Raw genomic sequence first — 20778 nt, 5'->3', positions numbered from 1 at the left:
TTGCTTGTAGGAAAGAGTTTCCGTGTTTAAGTGAGTTCACATTCTGTACTATATGTAGGTGTGATTTTTCAGTTGTGCATGGCGGGAAATGCAATATACTCACGCATATGCAAACGAAAAAACATAAGGAGAGTGTCCAGTGTGTAGAAAGAAACCAGAAACTGAAGTTTTCATGTAAAAACAAAGATGTAAATCCTGTGACGAATGCTGAGTCGTTATTTACGTAAATTGTGCCGATCACGCGGTACCTTTGTTTCGCAAAATGTTTCCTGATTCGGAAATCGCTAAATGATATGGGTGTGCTAGAACAAAAACCGGCTATCATTACAGAAATGTGCATGGAAGAATTGTATCACATTTGCAGGGGAATGCATTTTCTGTTGCTACTGATGATAGCAATAAAAATGACTTGAAGATATATATCCCATTTTTGTAACATTTTTTAGGCCTGAACTCAATGAAATTCAGAGTTGTCTACTCTCTGTGTGTAATTTAGAAGGGGATGCTACTGGAGCTAACATTGCCAATCTTTTGCTCTCAACTTTTCGGGAATTCTACATTCCATTAAAAACAACTGCCTAGCTCTTGGTGCTGATAATGCTCCAGTAATTGTAGGATTAAATAACGGTGTGGCAGGATGTTTGAAGCGGGAAAATAGTAACATAATCATCGTAGGCTGCTCTTGTCACCTAATTAATCTTGCTGCCGAGAAAGGTGCGGCGTGTTTGCTCGTAAATGTAGATGAAAGTATAATTGATATATTTTAGTATCTGGAAAGAAGTGCAAAGAGGAAATAAAAGTTCAGAGAATTTCAGACTTTACACAACACAGAGATCAGGAAAATTCTGAAGCATGTGCCTACTCGATGGCTATCACTAAGAAGGTGTTTAGATAGGATTTTGCTTCAGTGGGACCCTTTGATTACATTATTCAGGAGCGAAATTGTGAGTGAGGATTCTCAGATGGGAACTTTGAAGACTTACAAAAATTCCTAAGCACAGTTTAAGTTCAGATGTGTCTTGTTTTTCTGTAAAGGTTAAGGATTGTTATAACATTTCACCTCACTCCTCAGTTAAAAGGAAAACCCAGTCGTCATTTTCACAAAAAAAAAAAAGAAACTACTTATGACACTAAGAGCCATGCATTGTCACGTGAAGGACGACTTTTCATGTTGCTTTCATCAAATTTGCATAAATCTTTTTGCCTTTTCCCCTCAAGTTTTGTGGATATCTTTGAGAATCCAAACGTAGCTCTTCAGTCAAGCATGCCGCACATCCACTTATTGAGGTCAGTTTTGGAGGAACTATTGAAGAATGTGATGACAAGGTTTGTGAAACCAGACGTTACTAAAAGACCCTTCTCTCTTCTTGATGTAGATTATCATACTCCAGCAAATCAAAAGGATGATTGTGATCTGATGATAAGGAACTTTTAGTGAACACCTTGAAGTCTGAGGAAAATTGCATATTATTTCTGTTAGAAAGTGTTTCTCTTCATCGTATGACTAAATGGTACACAAATTTCCATTCAAAGATGAAGTTTTAAAGTAAGGCATCATTTTCTAGCCTTAGGGTTTTCATTAACAAGTGTCCGAACATTTTGTCTAGTGAAATGGAACATTTGGATAAAGAAACTGATATTCTGCACTCCCACTTCTGTAACTTTCAGCTCAAAAAAACAGACCTGGCAAAAGGAAGAATTGATGTTCAGTGGTCATTGGTAGGTCAGATGAAATCAGCTGATGGCGTACTATATGACAGAGTTTTTAAGGTGATGCTTGCTATTTTATCAATTCCACATAGCAGTGCAGAATGTGAAAGGATTTTTAGCAGAGTCACAAAGACAAAAATCCAGTTCTGATCCTTGCTGTCTGAACAAAATTTGGAGATACTTTTAACCTTGAAATCAGTTCAGCAAGGCAAGTGCTTTGAGCAAAAATTTAGTTCCGAGTTTCTGAAGAGTGCTAAGTCAGCTACTGGTGTGTTGAACAACAATTAGTCGTAATGGGATCACCATGTTGAAGGAAGGTATGTCCAGTATTTTGTATTCACATGTAAATGATGATATATATATATATATATATATATATATATATATATGTGTGTGCAAATAGAATTGTTAATGTATTGAATTATAATGAATTTGTACATGTTCTGCCATCAGTGATGTGTCGTAATACGCCGCGATTCGCTGCGAAATTTCTCCTGATTTTTCACTTTTGAAAGTTGGCATGTCTGCTACTACAATCAGCATAGTGAAAGGATTATTGTTGTCAAGATAGACACCAAACCTATGCCCACCACAATAGTGCAGGTCTATATGCCTGCTTGTTCAGCAGATGATGAAGAAATGGAAAGAATGTATGAAGAGATACAATACATGAAAAGTCATAAGTTACGAGTTCTATTATGGTCGGTATTGACAATTGATCACTATCAAAGGGTAGAGAAGGGTCCACCTATCCAGTACCATTAGCTTGTATATTGTCTTAGAAAACTAAGACTAGTTTCAACCCCATATATATTGGGTCATCTTCAGCCACGCTCCAATTAGAAGACATATGCACGCATATAACCAATAATAAATTAAACCGTTTGGTATGTCACAATTTACAATCTTAATTTAAAATGGTGATGAAGTCAGTATAACACATCCAAACTTAAAACCAAATGACACATGAAATCTGCTGTGATTCATGCCAAACTATGTCATTGGTGTCCGTACCAGGTGGACGCAGCTTACGAATAACTTAGGGACATTCACTTCAAACCAAATTAAACAATAGATCACTACATCTGATGAAAAGGCATACCTATTACGAATGTTCCCCTTCAAGCTACATACAAGTCATTACCCATGTTACTATTGAACAAACATAAATTATAAATCAAGTTGCTCCTCCATACCGATAGGGATGCCAACTCCCAGATCAACTCAGAAATATTTGGGTGCTGTAGGAGCGACGACGTCCCCCCTACTTTTCAGTGTTTATACAGAACAGGCAGTGTGACCGTTTGTGGTCGCGTATGATTTGGAAAATGATAATTTTCTTCTGTTGGACCTCGGCTAGAATTCAGCGGTTCGCGTGAAAATCCACTCAAGGGCATAGCCCTTCAACGAGTACCGGTCACATCTCACCCAATGTTAATTGAATGTTAATGATTCAACATCCTACCTAATTATATCTAGGCTCTTAAATTATCATTGGCTGTGAGCTTGCATCCGGGAGATAGTAGGTTCGAATCCCACTATCGGCAGCCCTGAAAATGGTTTTCCGTGGTTTCCCATTTTCACACCAGGCAAATGCTGGGGCTGTACCTTAATTAAGGCCACGGCTGCTTCCTTCCAACTCCTAGGCCTTCCCTATCCCATCGTCGCCATAAGACCTATCTGTGTTGGTGCTACGTAAAACCCCTAGCAAAAAAAAAAAAAATTATCATTCAAGAATAACAACCAATAAGAGTTTCGAAGGATACTAAATTTAATGAAGCAATTCTAGGAAAATATAATAATAATAATAATAATAATAATAATAATAATAATAATAATAATTTGGATAAGCAACATCACAGATAGATATCTTTATACAAGCCCTATCACACTCTGTTAGTTCTGAAAATCCATCTTGGCAACATTATTTAATATTAGATTCAAATATTTAAATGATTCATAAGTCTTTTAGTTACTTTCATTATGAAGAAAAAAATTATTCACACAAGAAAATCATCAATTGGAAGTCCTTCGCTTTTCTGTTTGTTTGTTCATTCATTTTTTTTTTTTAAATCACTCTACCCGTAGCTTGCCTTCCCTGTTCTATCTATGTCATCATTCAAACACTTATCTAGCTAATGAACAACTTGAATTCCCTTAACGGTCATTGCTCTAACATGACACGAAATCATATCTATTGATCAACCAAGACACAAATAATTCCATAAATAAGTATCACGGTGCCGTTACTTCATCTGGATACTCAGCATTGCCTTATCTGGAAAAATAACATTTTCTAACTACTGACATCAAATAATACAATGTTGGAAGGTCTGCGCTGTACCGGCTTCCTCTCCACCTTTGCTGAAAATAATTCTAATGCTCAAGCAACTACATAAAGCAACATGTCGAATGCAGCACATAATATCAGGTGACGTTGATCCTAAAATGCATCTATCTACTGTTCGGGTGTGTCATGAGGATCCTATCTACTCGTCCGATTATTTTATTTGTGCTGTGCCATAATTCACATCATAAAAAAATCCTATGCGTTAGATACTAATTCTCCGAAATACCTTCAATTCTAGCATCATATACATCGCTTGTCCATCCAATACTCAAAATACGCGGCAAACATTTCATTCAACATCATCCTAACTCATTGACCATCTCGAAGATTTAAACATATTGCTATAGCATGCAATTCAATAGATCTTGCCTACTATCATTACCGCATCAAATCATAACATCTGACGGCTCTACGCTCACCACACTTCATCAAAATGCGCACCACCTCAACATTAACACTCGAATAAACAAGCATAGGCATCGAAGAGCCTTAATTCCACGCATATGAACATCACACAATTCCTACTGAATAACACTTCATCAACGCACTGCGGAACAAGTCCTGTAGGAGGATCACAACATTAACAGTATTACACACACACATTCAGAGAACTTGCCTGCGGACACTCGACATTATCTTACCACAATTAATTTCCACAATTAGTCTACTAGTATAAGAGCAACGAATGTATTATAATCGTGCCTAACCCTATTAAACCCTGGCGGTAAGCTGAAATCCTATCTTATAAACGGTTAGACCAACACTTCACAAAATAATCACAACTGACCCGTTAGGTTATTCAAGCCATTTCTTAAATGTCACCTGTATGTGACAAAAAAAAAAAAAAAAATCTATCTCTACATTAAGCTGCTATAAATAGGACGAGGAAAGACAGTATAGGGGTACTTATCGTTGAAGAGACAGTCGTTCATCCCATCCTTCAGGTTATCAGCTTTCTGGACATCTGTTTTACCTTATTCCAGTCATTCCAGCAGAGCTCGGATCCAGTTGGCTTTTAGGCACACATCTCCATATTATTGGGATTCCGGATCATAATAAACAGTGATCTTGCTGGCTTCCAAACTTGAAACTCGAACAAGTGTATTAGATGGAGTTCAATTGAATTTTTATGTCCACACTTTCATTTATTAACACTCCCCTGCAATATATCAGTGTCGTATATTCAATTTTAAATCTTATTTTAACGATATGCTCTCTCAATATCCTACGGATCGCCTCAGTTTTTTTAGTATACATCAGAGCTATTTCCAATGTCAACCTTCTGCTTCTTTTTCATACAATCTACACGAAAAAACAAAAATCTACTTTAATTATCTTACAGTAATAATCGGTTCACATTTCATGATTCATAGAGCTATCATATTACGATCTCCATTACACATGTTTCTGACATTTGAGGAACCGAGCTCGATAGCTGCAGTCGCTTAAGTGCCGCCAGTATTCAGGAGATAGTAGGTTCGAACCCCACTGTCGGCAGCCCTGAAAATGGTTTTCCGTGGTTTCCCATTTTCACACCAGGCAAATGCTGGGGCTGTACCTTAATTAAGGCCACGGCCGCTTCCTTCCCACTCCTAGGCCTTTTCCGTCCCATAGTCGCCATAAGACCTATCTGTGTCGGTGCGACGTAAAGCAAAAAAAAAAAAAAGAAAAAAAAGACATTTGAGGAACTTTGACATTACAGTCACTCTCTTCACTCGCAGAACTTCACAAAGGAAAACATTCTACCATTTGTTTACTCTTGCAACACATATGATACGTCAGTTCGCACACGCCTTCTTGATGGTTAACCGGGCATGATTTTAAGTCATTCCATGGCCTCCGCTATGACGTTTCCCAGACTAAATATTATGTATGACCTTTTCTCTTCATAGCTGTTGACATAGTTTTCATTACTGATCTCTGCTTGCATTTCAATCATTCTTAACTCAATTTTATGTATACCATGGGGTTCTGAGCATGACTTTCTACTTTATTCTGTAAGATTCCGTAACTATTCTACTTTATTCTGTAAGATTCCGTAACTATACGAGTTGTATCGTTTTCATACGTGATGGAACGCATAAGTTGGACGTATTTCGGCGATTCACGTACTTTTGTACCGTTCTCTTTAATCTGGTCATTTTATGACTTTCAATGAATCCTTCGCTCTCGACCTCGACATCATTGAAAGGTCATAGCAGTAAAGGAAATCAAAGAGGAATTTGGGAAAGGAATCACAATCCAAGGAGGGGAAATAAAAACCCTGAGATTTGCTGATGATACTGTCATTTTATCTGAGACTGCAGAAGATCTGGAGAAACTGCTGAATGGTATGGACAGAATCTTGGGTAGTGAGTACAAGACGAAAAGAAATAAGTCTAAAACAAAAGTAATGGAGTGCAGTTGAACAAAGTCAGGTGATGCAGGAAATATTAAATTAGGAAATTGAGTGTTAAAGGAAGTAGATGAATATTGTTTCTCGGGTAGTAAAATAACTAACGATGGCAGAAGTAAGTAGGACATAAAATGCAGACTAGCACAAGCAAAGAAGGCCTTTCTTAAGAAAAGAAATTTGCTCACTTCAAACATTGATATAGGAATTAGAAAGACATTTTTGAATCGTCTGGAGCGTGGCATTGTATGGATAGGAAACATGAGCGATAACTAGCTCAGAAAGAAAGAGAATAGAAGCTTTTGAAAGGTGGTGTTACAGAATAATTCTGAAGGTGAGATGGATAGATTGAATCACGAATGAAGAGATTCTGAATCAAGTTGGTGAGAGGAGATCAATTTTGTTAAATTTGACGGGAAGAAGAGATTGAATGATAGGACACGTTTTAAGACACCCAGGACTTGTGCAGTTGGTTTTTGAAGGAGGTGTAGGTGGTAAGAACGGTAGGGGTAGCACAGGATAGGGTGGCAAGGAGAACTGCATCAAACCAGTCTATGGACTGATGACTCAAACAACATATGTGCATTGATATAATGGTGATATGTTTATTTACGATTGCCTGTTCTCATATTTGGCTGAAGATGACGCTCACCAGTGTCAAAACTAGTTCCAAGTAAATGTTATAACTAGTTTAATATTAGTATTGAAAAGGTGGATTTTTAAATTTACATATCTGTTAATTAGGATGCTCGTGGGACCATGTGATTTGAACGAATAATCCCGGAAACTAAGTTTCCGGGAATGGATAATCGAGGTTCCACTGTACTTAGTTTAAGAGACTGCCGTTTTACTTAGCAACTAATCTAAAGGAGAACAAACCTTATTCATAGGCCTGAAAATGTCTCATCAGTACTATGCTGTCAGAACATAATGTGAAAGAATAAAGAAATGATGGACATTGCATTGTGTGAACTACAATGGCTCGTTTCTTAATATTTGGAATTATGTGGCTCAGATCGGATAATATTCATCAGAACTGGAAGGGGTTATATTTGGGATATGGCTCCAGAGTCTCTCCATCTAAGACTTCAATAATGTGCCGGAGTTGAGGCGTGGCTTGCGGTGGTTCAAGGACTTAGTGTGCCTGCCCGGACAGTAGGAGATTTGGGTTTGAATCCTGATTGCGGTCACTTTATTTTTTAAGTCCTAATCAGCAGATGTGGTACTCAACAGTAAGGGATCATTAATGTTGGCATTGTGTTCCTTTTTTTCTTTTATGTGCATAAGATATATCTTAAATTGCATCAGTAGACTAAGCGCCATTTAAAAAAATATCCATGTACGGCAGGTATAACAGTGTTGAGATTTGGAGAGATGGTACAATCTATTATCCAGCAACACCAGAATTAGCAAAATTATCCTTCTTTGAATTTACACACAAACCGAAAGTTAAACACGAATATCTCAAAACCAACTTTGGGTGTTTGGTCTGATGGTGCTAATGATGTATAATGGCATCCAGTTCATGAGAGGAGTCGAAAAGCATTCTGTGGCTGCCTTTGGATTCCAAGATCACGGGTTCAGATCTGGCAGAGGTGGTTGGATTTTTGAAAGGGAAAAAAAAAAATCTATTCAAAACTCCGTCATACCAGGTGGGCATATAAAGATCTCTGATGACACATTTGGTATTGGCCGGGTGGCTCAAGCGGTTAAGATGTGGGCTTTCTGAACCCAAGTTGGCAAGTTTGAACCTTGCTCAGTCCGGTGATGTTTGAGGGTGCTCAAATACATCTGCACCGTGTGGTAGATTTACCAGCACATACTTCCGTGGGACAAAATTCCGGCACCTCATCATTTCTGAAAACTATTAAAGTCGTTAGTGGGATGTGAAACTAATAACACAAAGTTACAACAATACATGTGGTACGTATTCAAAAAAACTGATTAAAACTTGGATATATAAAGCTCAACAGAGGTCAGTTTCTCTGCCGTATGATAGAGTGAAACAGAACATCAAAATTGATACACAGGTAGCCTAGATGGCATCATAATAAAATGCCTACACATGGTGCGCGAGTCCATACTATTATATATATATAATTCGCTGGGGCCATCAAGGACCACGTTAAGTCTTGTTGCATTTGACACTGAACTTGGCCTTCTTTAGAGCCCAAATTTCCCTCATTCTTTGTGAGTGGGCCTGCTTACGCTCCTCTGTCCAACCATACTATTATTATATTATTATTATTATTATTAATAATAATTATATAATTATTAATAATATAATATAATATAATAATTATTAATAATAATAATGAAAATGAAATGACGTATGGCTTTTAGTGCTGGGGTGTCCAAGGACATGTTCGGCTCACCAAGTGACCAAGTGCAGATGTTTTATTTGACCCCTGTAGGCGACCTGCGCGTCGTGATGAGGAAATTATGATAAAGACGTCACATACACCCAGCCCCCATGCCAGCAGAATTAACCAATGATGGTTAAAATTCCCGACCCTGCTGGGAATCGAACCTGGGATCCTTGTGACCAAAGGCCAGCACGCTAACCATTTAGCCATGGAGCGGAACAATAATAATAATATGGCACAAACAGGTGGAAAGAAAGGTATCTGTAAATGAGGTCATGAATAGCTCTGATGATGAAGTAATATGATGTTGGTTGATTTGAGAGATACCGGTGCCATGAAAATTGAATCAGCTGGAAATAATTGGAAAAATAGTGGTGGACTGAATATTACTTGATTTCAATGTATGGAATCAAATGAGACTGTAATGCTGGGCATTAGTGGGCAATTCTAAAGATAGGTATTACGAAAATAATTTGTTGAAAGTTTGATTGTCCATTGCCTTTTATAGAAATAGCACTATGCATTGCTGTTGACATTCTTTCTGTCGTATGAATCAATTTGAAAATAGGATTTCTTCACCATTCCTCTAATCTAAAGGTACTCAAGGCAGAGGAGGTACAGCCAATAGTAACCTACTTCAGATCTGATACTATTTCCGGCAGTACAGCTGAGGATTTTTGGATGATATTTTGTGTAGAAATGATGTAAACATGAAAGCAGTTATAGACATGATGCTGTATAGACTTTTGGGCATATGCCGTGTCAAGAAAATAAGGTGAAATTCTTAATGTTTCACAGAAATGGGGTCATAGGGTCATTGTTTAAGAAGCCTTTCTCGTGGTCAGTTGAGATTTCTTCTGAGGACTCAGAGCACAGTTTACATGTAATAGACAAGAAAAATGTTCCACCGATCAATACATTTATTGTGAATGAATTATTGCACTAGTACCGGTTTCGGCCTATCTTGGCCATCATCAGCTAGCACACAAATTTACAGTCATTAAACAAAATTACAAAGATGTTACATTAGAGCATCCGGATGTCTAATGAAAAATGGAAGTAAAATATATTGCAGTATGTTGCGTTAAAATATCTCTAATTAAAAGGGGTGATTGTTATAATAAACTAAAACCTATTGATTGAGCATGGACATGAGCACATAAACACATCAAAATATATATGCCACATCATAAGACACTAAAAAATATACCATGTTTTAATGTGTTTATGTGCTCATGTCCATGCTCAATCAATAGGTTTTAGTTTATTATAACCATCACCACTTTTAATCAGAGATATTTTAACGCAACATACTGCAATATATTGTACTTCCATTTTTCATTAGACATCCGGATGCTCTAATGTAACATCTTTGTAATTTTGTTTAATGACTGTAAATTTGTGTGCTAGCTGATGATGGCCAAGATAGGCCGAAACCGGTACTAGTGCAATAATTCATTCACAATAAATGTATTGATCGGTGGAACATTTTTCTTGTCTATTACATTGAATCCAATCAATACGGAATATGAAACTTACAAATAATAAAAAGAACACAGTTTACTGCGAAACGTTCAGAATTTCACCTTATTTTCTTGATACGGCATATGCCCAAAAGTCTGTACAGCATCATGTCTATAATTATGGGCCGTGAAAGCATTGATGGCAATATGAAAGCAGTTGTACTTAGCATCTTTATCAAAGAAATAGTGCAATTGGTTCGTTCAGCAAATTACTTTTGCTCTAAGACATGGGTCTAATGTGGAGTGACATAATTTGCATGTCAAATTAGTTCACCTACTGTCTGCGAGAAGAATCTTGATTTTCATATTACAGTATGAGATATTTATTATGGTTATAATATTGTTGTTTTTACCATTTAATATCATGAATGAGAAGGAATATATTTCAATTATCCGTCCGTTGTTATTCATTTAGTGCTATTTTAATGTGCTTGATCATGAAGAGTGTTGTTTTTATGTAAAGTTTTTTTAATAGTTCTTATGTGAGAATAAGCAGTGGTATTAAAAGTTATGTACCTTCAATTTTAGCTGCCCAAAACCAAAGGTCCAAAGGAGAAAAAGGAGAAAAAAGGTGGGGGGGATGTTGGTGTTTCTGAACTGAATCCTTGGCCTTCCTATATTCAGGTATTCCATTTTTTAAATATTCAGATTGATTAATTAGTTGCTTTTTTATTTACTATAAACTTTTATATCGTAATCATTATAAGTTTTGTTCCTTTCTAACGAGCTTACGTGCGAATGGCCGTAAGTTGCTTTTAGTTTACTAGATTTTTCTATACTTAATTAGTCTGTTTTAGAGTTAATGTTGTATTATGTTCTTTATGACTTGTTTTGTAACAACAAACATCTATTCGTATTTAGTCAGAGTTGCTTCAGATTTTTCCTGAAATCTTCCCTTACTATTCAAAATACAGTATTGATAGTGGCTTATGATGTTACAACTGAATGGTTCCAATCTCCTCCTCGACCTCAGTCATTTGTATGTGACAACTGCTTTGGAGTTTAACATGTCCACTGTAGTAATCAGAGGTCATAGAAGCCATCAATGGAGGAGTATTAGCAAAGAAGATTGACTTGCAGAAATATTTCCATAAACTTCATAAGTGTAAGGCAAAAATATACAATATTGCTGAAGAAAACTATTTTCTAGACGATATTATACTGTATATGTCTTCACAGTGTAGTTTTTATATCAGACATCTTTATAGAATCTTGAAACAGTCTCGTCTAACTGATGATTTGATTTGATTATTTCTGTGTTTGTGGATTTTGTTTCAGGAAAGAATAGTGTTGTGGGACAAGTTGAAGGCGCAGTATGATTCTGAACTAGCTGCCAGAACCCCCAGTTCCATTAAAATAACACTTCCAGATGGGAAGGTAGTAGAAGGCCAGTCTTGGCGTACAACACCGTACGAAGTAGCCAAAGGAATAAGGTACATTCTGCAAGAGAATTGATTTAATCTCTTTTTTTTTTTTTTTTTTTTAATCCAGTAATAACAACAACTGGGTCACACATTATGTATAACATGTTCGTGGTGTTTTCTCGTTCCATAGTTTGTCTCCTTCTGTTTGCTAGTAACTTATAGAATAAGCATTGTTCTTATTTGTATGGTGTCCATGTGTGAGTTCTGTCTGCACTATGCATTTTTAAAAAAATGTCTTCATCCACAGCTTATCCTGCGGTGTGCATGTCGCTGTTTGTAATGAATCTCATCCATTGTTCTCTGACCTGGATTACTTCAATATTTAGGTCCTTTTCCAGTCAGGTCTTATTGCACCAAGAATATCAGCGTCTTCTTTGGGTGCCCACACTCCGTCTGCATGCTTGTAATTTTTGTGCCGACATAGTCATTGTCCCTTCACATTAAATGTCCAGACCACCATAATTTTTTCTCCTGAATTTTTGCTCTGATGTAGTTTTCAGAGTGCCCTGTACAATGGTCATTTTGGAGGCAATCCATTCTGGTGACACCACAATTCTCTCTGGTACTTCTCACTGCTGATATCATTCTTTCTTAGAGGCACCACCTCAATGGTATGCAACATAGCTTGTCTAACGGCTGTCCTGTAAGTTTATCAGTACCTTCCTATCGCAGAGCGCTCCTGCATCTCTCCAGTTCCTCCATCCTGCTTGGAATTTAGAAAACACTTCCACTGCAACATCTCCATCCCAAGTATCTGAGTTGATGGCATCACCTTACAATTCCAAAGGTCTGCTTTACAGCTCAGATACTCAGTTTTGCTTCAGCTCAACTTCATGGCTCTCTCTTCCAGAACCCTTCTCCACCATTCCAGCTTGTTTGCAATCTCTTCTGTTGATTTACTGCACAGCATAGTCATTGACATATAACATGGTCCAGGGTGCTTCCTTTCTCACCTCTTCGGTCAGCACCTCGATTAGGACATTACATATAAAGGGACTTGAGGCTGACTCTTGATGAAATCTCTCAAGGCTGTCATAAAATATATACTTTTAAAATACATACTGGGTTATTCAAAATGATTGTTGGAGTTTCAAAAAATCATAGTACTGTATTTTCCCGCATAATTAATGCCCTTGCATAATTTACGCATGCCATTATTACTTTTGGGTCCAAAGTGGAGAAAATGCCTTTCGAAATAAAGATGTCAACTACTCAGGTAGCAGCCTTCCTATTTCAAAATTGGCCATTTCTAATACTGGCCAATGTGCTGTTATCAGCCAGTAGGCAATACCACTGCACTAGTTCAGTGAGAGAATCAGCACTGAAGTGACTAGTGACACTCTATTCCAGTTTGGTACAAACATATTTTACGAGTGTTCAGGTACGGGACATGTGCTTTCTGTGATCTCAAAATTGTTCGTTAGCCAACAGTGAGCAAGTATTCAAGTAATACTGCATCATATAAACTTGCGGTGATCAGTTACGCCTAAACGTATGGGAATAGGGCAGCGGGCGACAGGTATTCGGTGTCCGAATTCAACGTGTGCTACCGCAGTAACAGAGAAGTGCACTTCAAGCGACCAACAAGTCTCTCTCTAAGCATTTCGCAGACCAAACAGCGGCAAGTTTACGCAAGTAGAGGAGGATCTGCTTAAATATGTGATTTTGTTATGCAACATTGGATATGCTGTTTCTCACGAAATGCTGCGTTTTAAAAGACGAGAAATAAGCTGCTGCACATGGAATCAGTGCCTTGGATCTGAAGGTTAGCTGAGGCTGGATGATTAATTTTATGAAGAGAAGTGGACTTTATCTTCGTCAAAGAACATCATTATGCCAAAAAATGCCAAATGATTTGAACTGAAAAGTAATTAATTTTCATCGCTTTGTGGTTGAGAAGCGTGAAGTGAATGAATATTTGCTCTCCCAAATAGGAACTGCAGGTCAGACACCAATCGTTTCCATATGCCATAAATTATAAGCTATAAATTTCATTTTTATTTCCGTATTATATAAAATAAGAGTTTTGTCTGTACATTGCTCAGAATTTGAAAAGAATGGTATTTCTGTATCGGTCATGTCCACAGTAACAAGAAAATGCACTTTTTACTTTTCCGCAATTTCTGTCTTTCTGTCTGTATGTATGTATGTATGTATGTACTCGCATTACGAGGAAACGGCTGAAGAGAATTTAATGAAAATCAGTATGTAAAGTCAGGGCATGAACCACTACAATTTAGGCTATAAATTATTTTGTTCACGCTGAGTGAAATGGTAGTTTAGGGGAAGGCCAGACATTTAATTCTCATATATTTATATTATTAGTGGTCCTATTGATAAATATTCCATAACTAAAGTTATATAAAATTGAATTTACGATCATTTATGTCTTACACATTTTTACCGTACCGGCTATGATAACAGAGATATTCGTGAATTTGTATTTTTGTTGCTAAGTCCATATCAACACCGAGCCACGAGAAAATGGGTGAACAGAATTGAATGAAAATCGGTATATAGAGTCGGGGAATAAGAAACTACAGTACAGTCTAAGCTATAAATAATTTTATTCACCCTGGATAAAATTGTAGTTTAGGTGAAGGCATCAATTTTTTTATTTTTAAGTACCTATGTTATTGGTCTTACCGAAAAGTACTACATAACAAAAGTTAGAGAGAATACCATTTCCGATCATTTTGTTTTATTCAGTTTTACCGTACTGACTATGATAAGAGTGGTATTTCAGAGTCGGAAGAAAACTAAATGTGAAGGCCTACAATATCGAAAGCTCTTATAATTGATCAACAATAACATTATATTGACCATTGTTTGTTGTGATGTTCTTTGTCTCTAATGCTGCCACTGAACTCCGATAGATGGGATTACTGCTGCGTACCGAGTATAACAGCCTGTCTGAATACTGGCAGGAAATAGCTGGGGAGTTAGAAAACTTTCTTCTTTAGCATTCTATTCCTGTGGTTCATACATTTCGTGATACTGTTGATACGTAACACACTGGTTCATCATAGTATTCCAGCTATTCGATCCCTACTCTGATGCGCTGTTTTGAATGAGCAGTGTGCACATTTAAGGCAGTGTCACTTAGTAGTAGTAGTAGTAGTAGTAGTAGTAGTAGTATGACCTGGTCTAGAATTACAATTTAGGCCTATTCCAGATTATAGCAGCACAATTCACAAATTAAAATCCAACCCTGAAAAGAGCTGTTTCTTAAGAAAAGCTTCTTCCTCTTCACTTTTATTAAATTCTACATTAATTTTATTCCAAATTAGCAGTGAAAAGGGGGTTTCTCCTCTGGCTTGGAGGACGAATTTTTCTTCCAAGTCAGATAGTTCTTTCCCCCTCCAGTGTAGTGAATTGAGTTTTTCTGTTTCATCGGGTACTGCTAGGAAACAGATCAGCCAAAGAGAATAGTTTTTGGCCTGGGACTCTCCACTTTCGACCCTCCCCCCCGCCGCCGAAAAAAGACGAGGAGTTTTCACGAATCATGGCTGTCTGCGGCTTGGCCATTCCAGCTGTGGAACTTTGGACTGTTGGATCAGCAACGTAGTACTGTTCGTTAAAAGTGAAAAAATGTGTGGTTTTTCGTTTGATCAAGTATTTCATATGAAAGTATTGCTTTTAATAGCGCCATTCCTACCGACATCATTTTAATGACCTATGTTCATTTCAGTTGAGATAACTACTAAGAAAGTCTTTATGAGGATGTAAAAAGGCAGGTGGAGATTGAGTGCCTATAAATTATAATGAAAACTCCCGAACTTGATTATGACTGATGGTAGGCAAGGGGGTCTACCGTTACAATGAAAATTCCCCAACCCAGTCTTCATATGAGAAGAAACATTTGGCGACTTCCCCGTCGCGTTTCTAGGGTAAAGTTAAGAGCTACGCAATTTAATACAATCTTGCTCACAATCTGTACACCCCCTAATCTAGATTTCTGTATACAATGTAGAATTGCGTAGCGAAGCACGGGTACATCAGCTAGTTATAAGAATAAATTGATAAATAAAATACAATATATCAAGTAAATGATATTACACAAGTCTTTGGACTAGTTTCAGCCATGTAGTGGCCATCTTCAGTCAAATTTAACAGATTATGTGATAATTAAAACATATAAAGATAAAAATTTCATTGTTCCGTATTGAAATTATTGATGTTAAAAATTAAATAACTGGAGGTTCAACCTATTCAATACTCAAAAGAAAGAAACGTAGCAATCACATTTCTATTTAAATGGGACCGGTTTCGACCTTAGTCTAGGTCATCATCAGCCATAAAAAACATGTAAAATGTTTAAGAATGTTGGAGGTCAGTTTTTCACTGTTAGGCACAAAGACACGACATCACATTCTGTTCTGCACAAAGTCACAACATTAACAATCAACTTGCGAAGATCAAAAAGGCTTGAATTCGCAGACGAACAGATCTGTAGATGAAAGCCGCCAGCTCCCGGTGACTACGTGGCACACTCAAGGTCACGCGCTGCGGCCAAACACCAAAGTAGAGTGGAGAACGTTTCGAAGGTCCAGAACCTGTCACGGTTGCGGGAAGCCAAGTACGTATATAAAAATGTACGATGCCAATTAGTATAAACCGAATGAGCACCCGTACTCCAGCTAAGATCTTGGAGTACGGGTGCTCATTCGGTTTATACTAATTGGCATCGTACATTTTTATATACGTACTTGGCTTCCCGCAACCGTGACAGGTTCTGGACCTTCGAAACGTTCTCCACTCTACTTTGGTGTTTGGCCGCAGCGCGTGACCTTGAGTGTGCCACGTAGTCACCGGGAGCTGGCGGCTTTCATCTACAGATCTGTTCGTCTGCGAATTCAAGCCTTTTTGATCTTCGCAAGTTGATTGTTAATGTTGTGACTTTGTGCAGAACAGAATGTGATGTCGTGTCTTTGTGCCTAACAGTGAAAAACTGACCTCCAACATTCTTAAACATTTTACATGTTTTTTATGGCTGATGATGACCTAGACTAAGGTCGAAACCGGTCCCATTTAAATAGAAATGTGATTGCTACGTTTCTTTCTTTTGAGTATTGAATAGGTTGAACCTCCAGTTATTTAATTTTTAATTAAAACATATGTATAACAGACAAAGACAATGTTGCAGGAATAATTATAACATTAAATTATATATAATAATTTTTCTATTCAGTCTGACTTAATAATTATAACTAACCTTCTTTCTTATGCTCATTGGAATATTTTTCAATCTTATGTTGATTATTGACTACAGTGCACGTTATCATAAAAAATCAAGTTCTAGAGGAAAAGTTAAAATCCTTAAAAGACTCTAAATCCACTACCATTCCAGCTAAAAGAACATACACTCCCTCTTACAGACTTGCTCAGTTTCACTCCCCTGTTATCAGTCTCTCTAAAGTGACATTAAATGACATTGAGACATCTATATTGAGCAAGGGTCTGAAACACAACTGGCCCTCCTCCAACCTTCTCAATGATTTCATCACCACTACTGTGGAAGCCGAGTTAGCCGTTAGTAAAATGCCGGTAGATAAACAAGAAGAAATGAGATTTTAAGCTAAAAAGAAACAATAATAGCTTCAACTCTATATCTAACAGAAACCCTTCCATCCCAATAATCAATGCCAATAGTAATAATATATGCCAAACTAAACTCCCGACACAAAAACAATTATTAGATATTAAGAAAATCACTGACAATGATCTTATCATAACAAAAGCCGATAAAGGCAACTCCACTGTTATTATGAATAAGTCAGATTACATAGGAAAAACTAAACAATTCTTCACAGGCAGCTCATATTCTATAATCAAAAGAGACCCTACGCTAAAAATTCAGCATCAGCTTAACACATTCACGCCCGTATCCGAGTTATTGCCTATAGCGTGTGGCCTTGCTGTGGACCATATCTGAGTTAGCCCGGATAAGCGCAACCTTGAACTGGAGTCGTTCCTACGCAGCTGGGATCTATTTTGGTCGCAAATATGTGCGAGAGAGATGAAAGTAATACCCTTATGAATGCTTCTACTCACCAGAAACCACATGGCCCTGGCGATTTTCCCTCCCAATGCACTTTCTTTGTTTTGTTTCTGAAGGTAGCCTAGCACTCGCACAACTAGCTGCATAGTTGGTTTGTGATTGCACAAGTGTGTGTATAATCACGTTCTGAAGTATAACCCTGGCGTGTAGGGACAATATAAATGATGCAAGTGATGCGAATTTACAAAGCACAGTTTTTCAGCTGCTTGAAAATTATCTTGGCCAGGGGTATACAGTCTATATGGACAATTGTTACAAATAGCGTTGGACTCGCAAAAAATTAAGGGAACAGAACACTGCCGTATGTGGAACATACGGTCAAATAGGGGTGTACCAAAAGATCTAAAGGAACACCAGGCAATTCTCAAACGGGGTAAAAAGTGAACCCGACATACAAGTACAGTCACCTCTCTCCGAAATCTCAGCTCCATCTACGTCATCAGCTCCAAGTCAACGTCCTGCAATTTTGCCGCCAAAAAGGGCACCGGCCAAGGATCCATCATTTAGGTTAGATGGGAAGAGAAAAGAGCATATTCTCTTAAAGTTTCCACCATCAAATATAGACAAGTTCCGCTGAAGAAGGTGCAAAGTGTGCTTCAAAAATAAAATTATTAGTGAAACACGCTATTTTTTGGAATGTGTAGTGTTTCCATTCACCCAGGAAAGTGTGACATTACCTACCACACCCTACAGAGATACTAGAGGACTTCATTAAGGTATGAGGAAAATTTTGTTTCCATATCTTGTTCAGTTTAGAACTTATTGTGAAAAGAATTTGTTGTTGTTTGCTCTGCCACTAACAGCTGGAATGGCTGGGCCAGCCCTTTAAATAGCCGCTCAGATGATGGGCGTGAATGTGTTAAACACTTAAAAAATGCATCATGTCTATTAACAGACAAAGAAAGGAATTAATATGAATCCAGGCCTGCCAACTGCCAAAGCACTTCCCAACATACATAAAACTGATGTTCCTATCCGACCCATTATTAATTAAAGACCTCGTCCTTTATATCAAATTTCACACTTCATCCAACATTTCCTCAAAAGGAATTTCCATTTTTTATCTTGGAATTCCATTAAGAACACTAATGAATTGGTTGAAAAACTAAATCATGTTACTATTCAACCCAACTATTCTCTCCATTCCTTCGATATTGTTAACATGTACCCAAGCATCCCGATTTCAAAAATTTGTCCCATTATTCACAACAATTTAAATAAATACAGTGGTCTGGGCCCACTAGAAATTCAAGATATCACCTCTATTCTGAAAATGGTTTTGAATAACAATTATTTCACATTTGACAATACCATTTATCAGCAAAATGGGTTGGCTATGGGATTGCCAGCATCAGGCATCCTAGCTGAAATCCATCTGGATCATTTACAACACACCAAAATTAATGATAACATCATCTTTAATAATATTATTTTTTGGACAAGATAACTCAATGACACATATGTGATCATGAACGAAAGTGCAACTGACACCATCACCACTCTATCGTACCTTAATCACATTTACCACATATCAGATTAGAATCAGAGAACGATGAAAAACTCAATTATTTAGATCTAACAATCATCAGACAACCTGGTTCATTGAGCTATAAGATTTTTTAGAAAACCAACGGAAACTGTTAACACAGTCCATCAAGATTCCATACACCCACACGCCCGTAAATGTGCAGCATACCATAGTACGGTACACCGTGTTTTTAGCATCCCGCTGTCTAGAAAAGAACTTAAAAAAGGAATTAGACACCATTCACAGTATAGCTAAATTTAATGGCTACAGCAGCTCCTTTATAGAGAAAATCAGTAAGAAACATAAACACCAACTTTCTACCACCTTAACAAAAGAAAAACTCACAATTTTTTAATCTACTTTTATGTTTATTATTAAACAAGTTTACCAAATCACAAACATATTTTAAAAGCAAGACGTCAAAATAGCCTTCAAAACTTGTAACAGAAACACAGATATTTTACACAATACAAATTCTGTTAATCATGGCAATAGGTGCACCAAGTCAGGTGTTTATAGACTCAGTTGTAATAATTGTAACACATCTTTTGTCGGTCGAACAGGTAGGAGCTTCCATACAAGATACTTAGAGCATGTTATCGTCCTGAAATATAACAGATTTTCGGCCATGCGACAGCACATGGGTGATACTAACCATAAGTTCACTAATATCAACCAAGTCATGAAAATTTTCAAAGTTACACAAAAAGTCCCCCTGCTCAATATAATGGAAAATTGTTTTATCGATCTGGAACAGTTTTTTAATCCTAACTTTAATCTAAATGATTTTTTTTTTTTGCTAGCGGCTTTACGTCGCACCGACACAGATAGGTCTTATGGCGACGATGGGATAGGAAAGGCCTAGGAGTTGGAAGGAAGCGGCCGTGGCCTTAATTAAGGTACAGCCCCAGCATTTGCCTGGTGTGAAAATGGGAAACCACGGAAAACCATCTTCAGGGCTGCCGATAGTGGGATTCGAACCTACTATCTCCCGGATGCAAGCTCACAAATGAAATTTCAGAGAAATCAAACATTTTAATTACTATCTTTAGTAATCATGTCTCAGATAAAAAGAATTCTTTCTTTTATAATCTCCTTAAATTCCCCTCTCAGCAGCAGTCTTTCTTTCCACATCCTTCAGCCCCCCTCTCCTTCCCCTCCTCCGACTTTCCCCTCCCCTCCTCCCCCTACCTACTCCTTTTTTACATTGCCTGCTGCCTACAGCAGGTCTGTGCTTGTTCCCTGCCCACTCCTTTGTTACTACATGGCCTACCTGCTTCTTCCAGAATGTTCTACATGTGACATTAGAAGTGAGATTCATAAATAAATGCTTTTTCTCCTTTTTAATTTCTTTTCTGCATGTTTATTCATTCCTACTTCTGGCTTATCATTTCCAGATTTATTTCTTTGCTTGAGGTCCTAAG

The 20778-nt window shown here is 37.4% G+C and overlaps 1 protein-coding gene across 4 annotated transcripts in view; it reads left to right on the top strand.

The window, feature by feature from the left end:
• The window catches only part of ThrRS (threonine--tRNA ligase), a 250000-nt gene that overhangs the window by 35840 nt on the left and 193382 nt on the right, over positions 1-20778 (top strand). For all 4 annotated transcript variants that reach the window (XM_067146758.2, XM_067146755.2, XM_067146757.2 and 1 more), the window contains 2 exons: positions 10870-10965; positions 11620-11774. In XM_067146758.2, coding sequence (XP_067002859.2) covers positions 10870-10965; positions 11620-11774 — 251 coding nt within the window. The remainder of the gene's footprint in view (positions 1-10869; positions 10966-11619; positions 11775-20778) is intronic.

This window comes from Anabrus simplex, chromosome 5 (assembly GCF_040414725.1).
Source record: "Anabrus simplex isolate iqAnaSimp1 chromosome 5, ASM4041472v1, whole genome shotgun sequence".
Classification (NCBI taxonomy): domain Eukaryota; kingdom Metazoa; phylum Arthropoda; class Insecta; order Orthoptera; family Tettigoniidae; genus Anabrus; species Anabrus simplex.
This window is presented reverse-complemented; position numbering and strand designations above follow the sequence as displayed.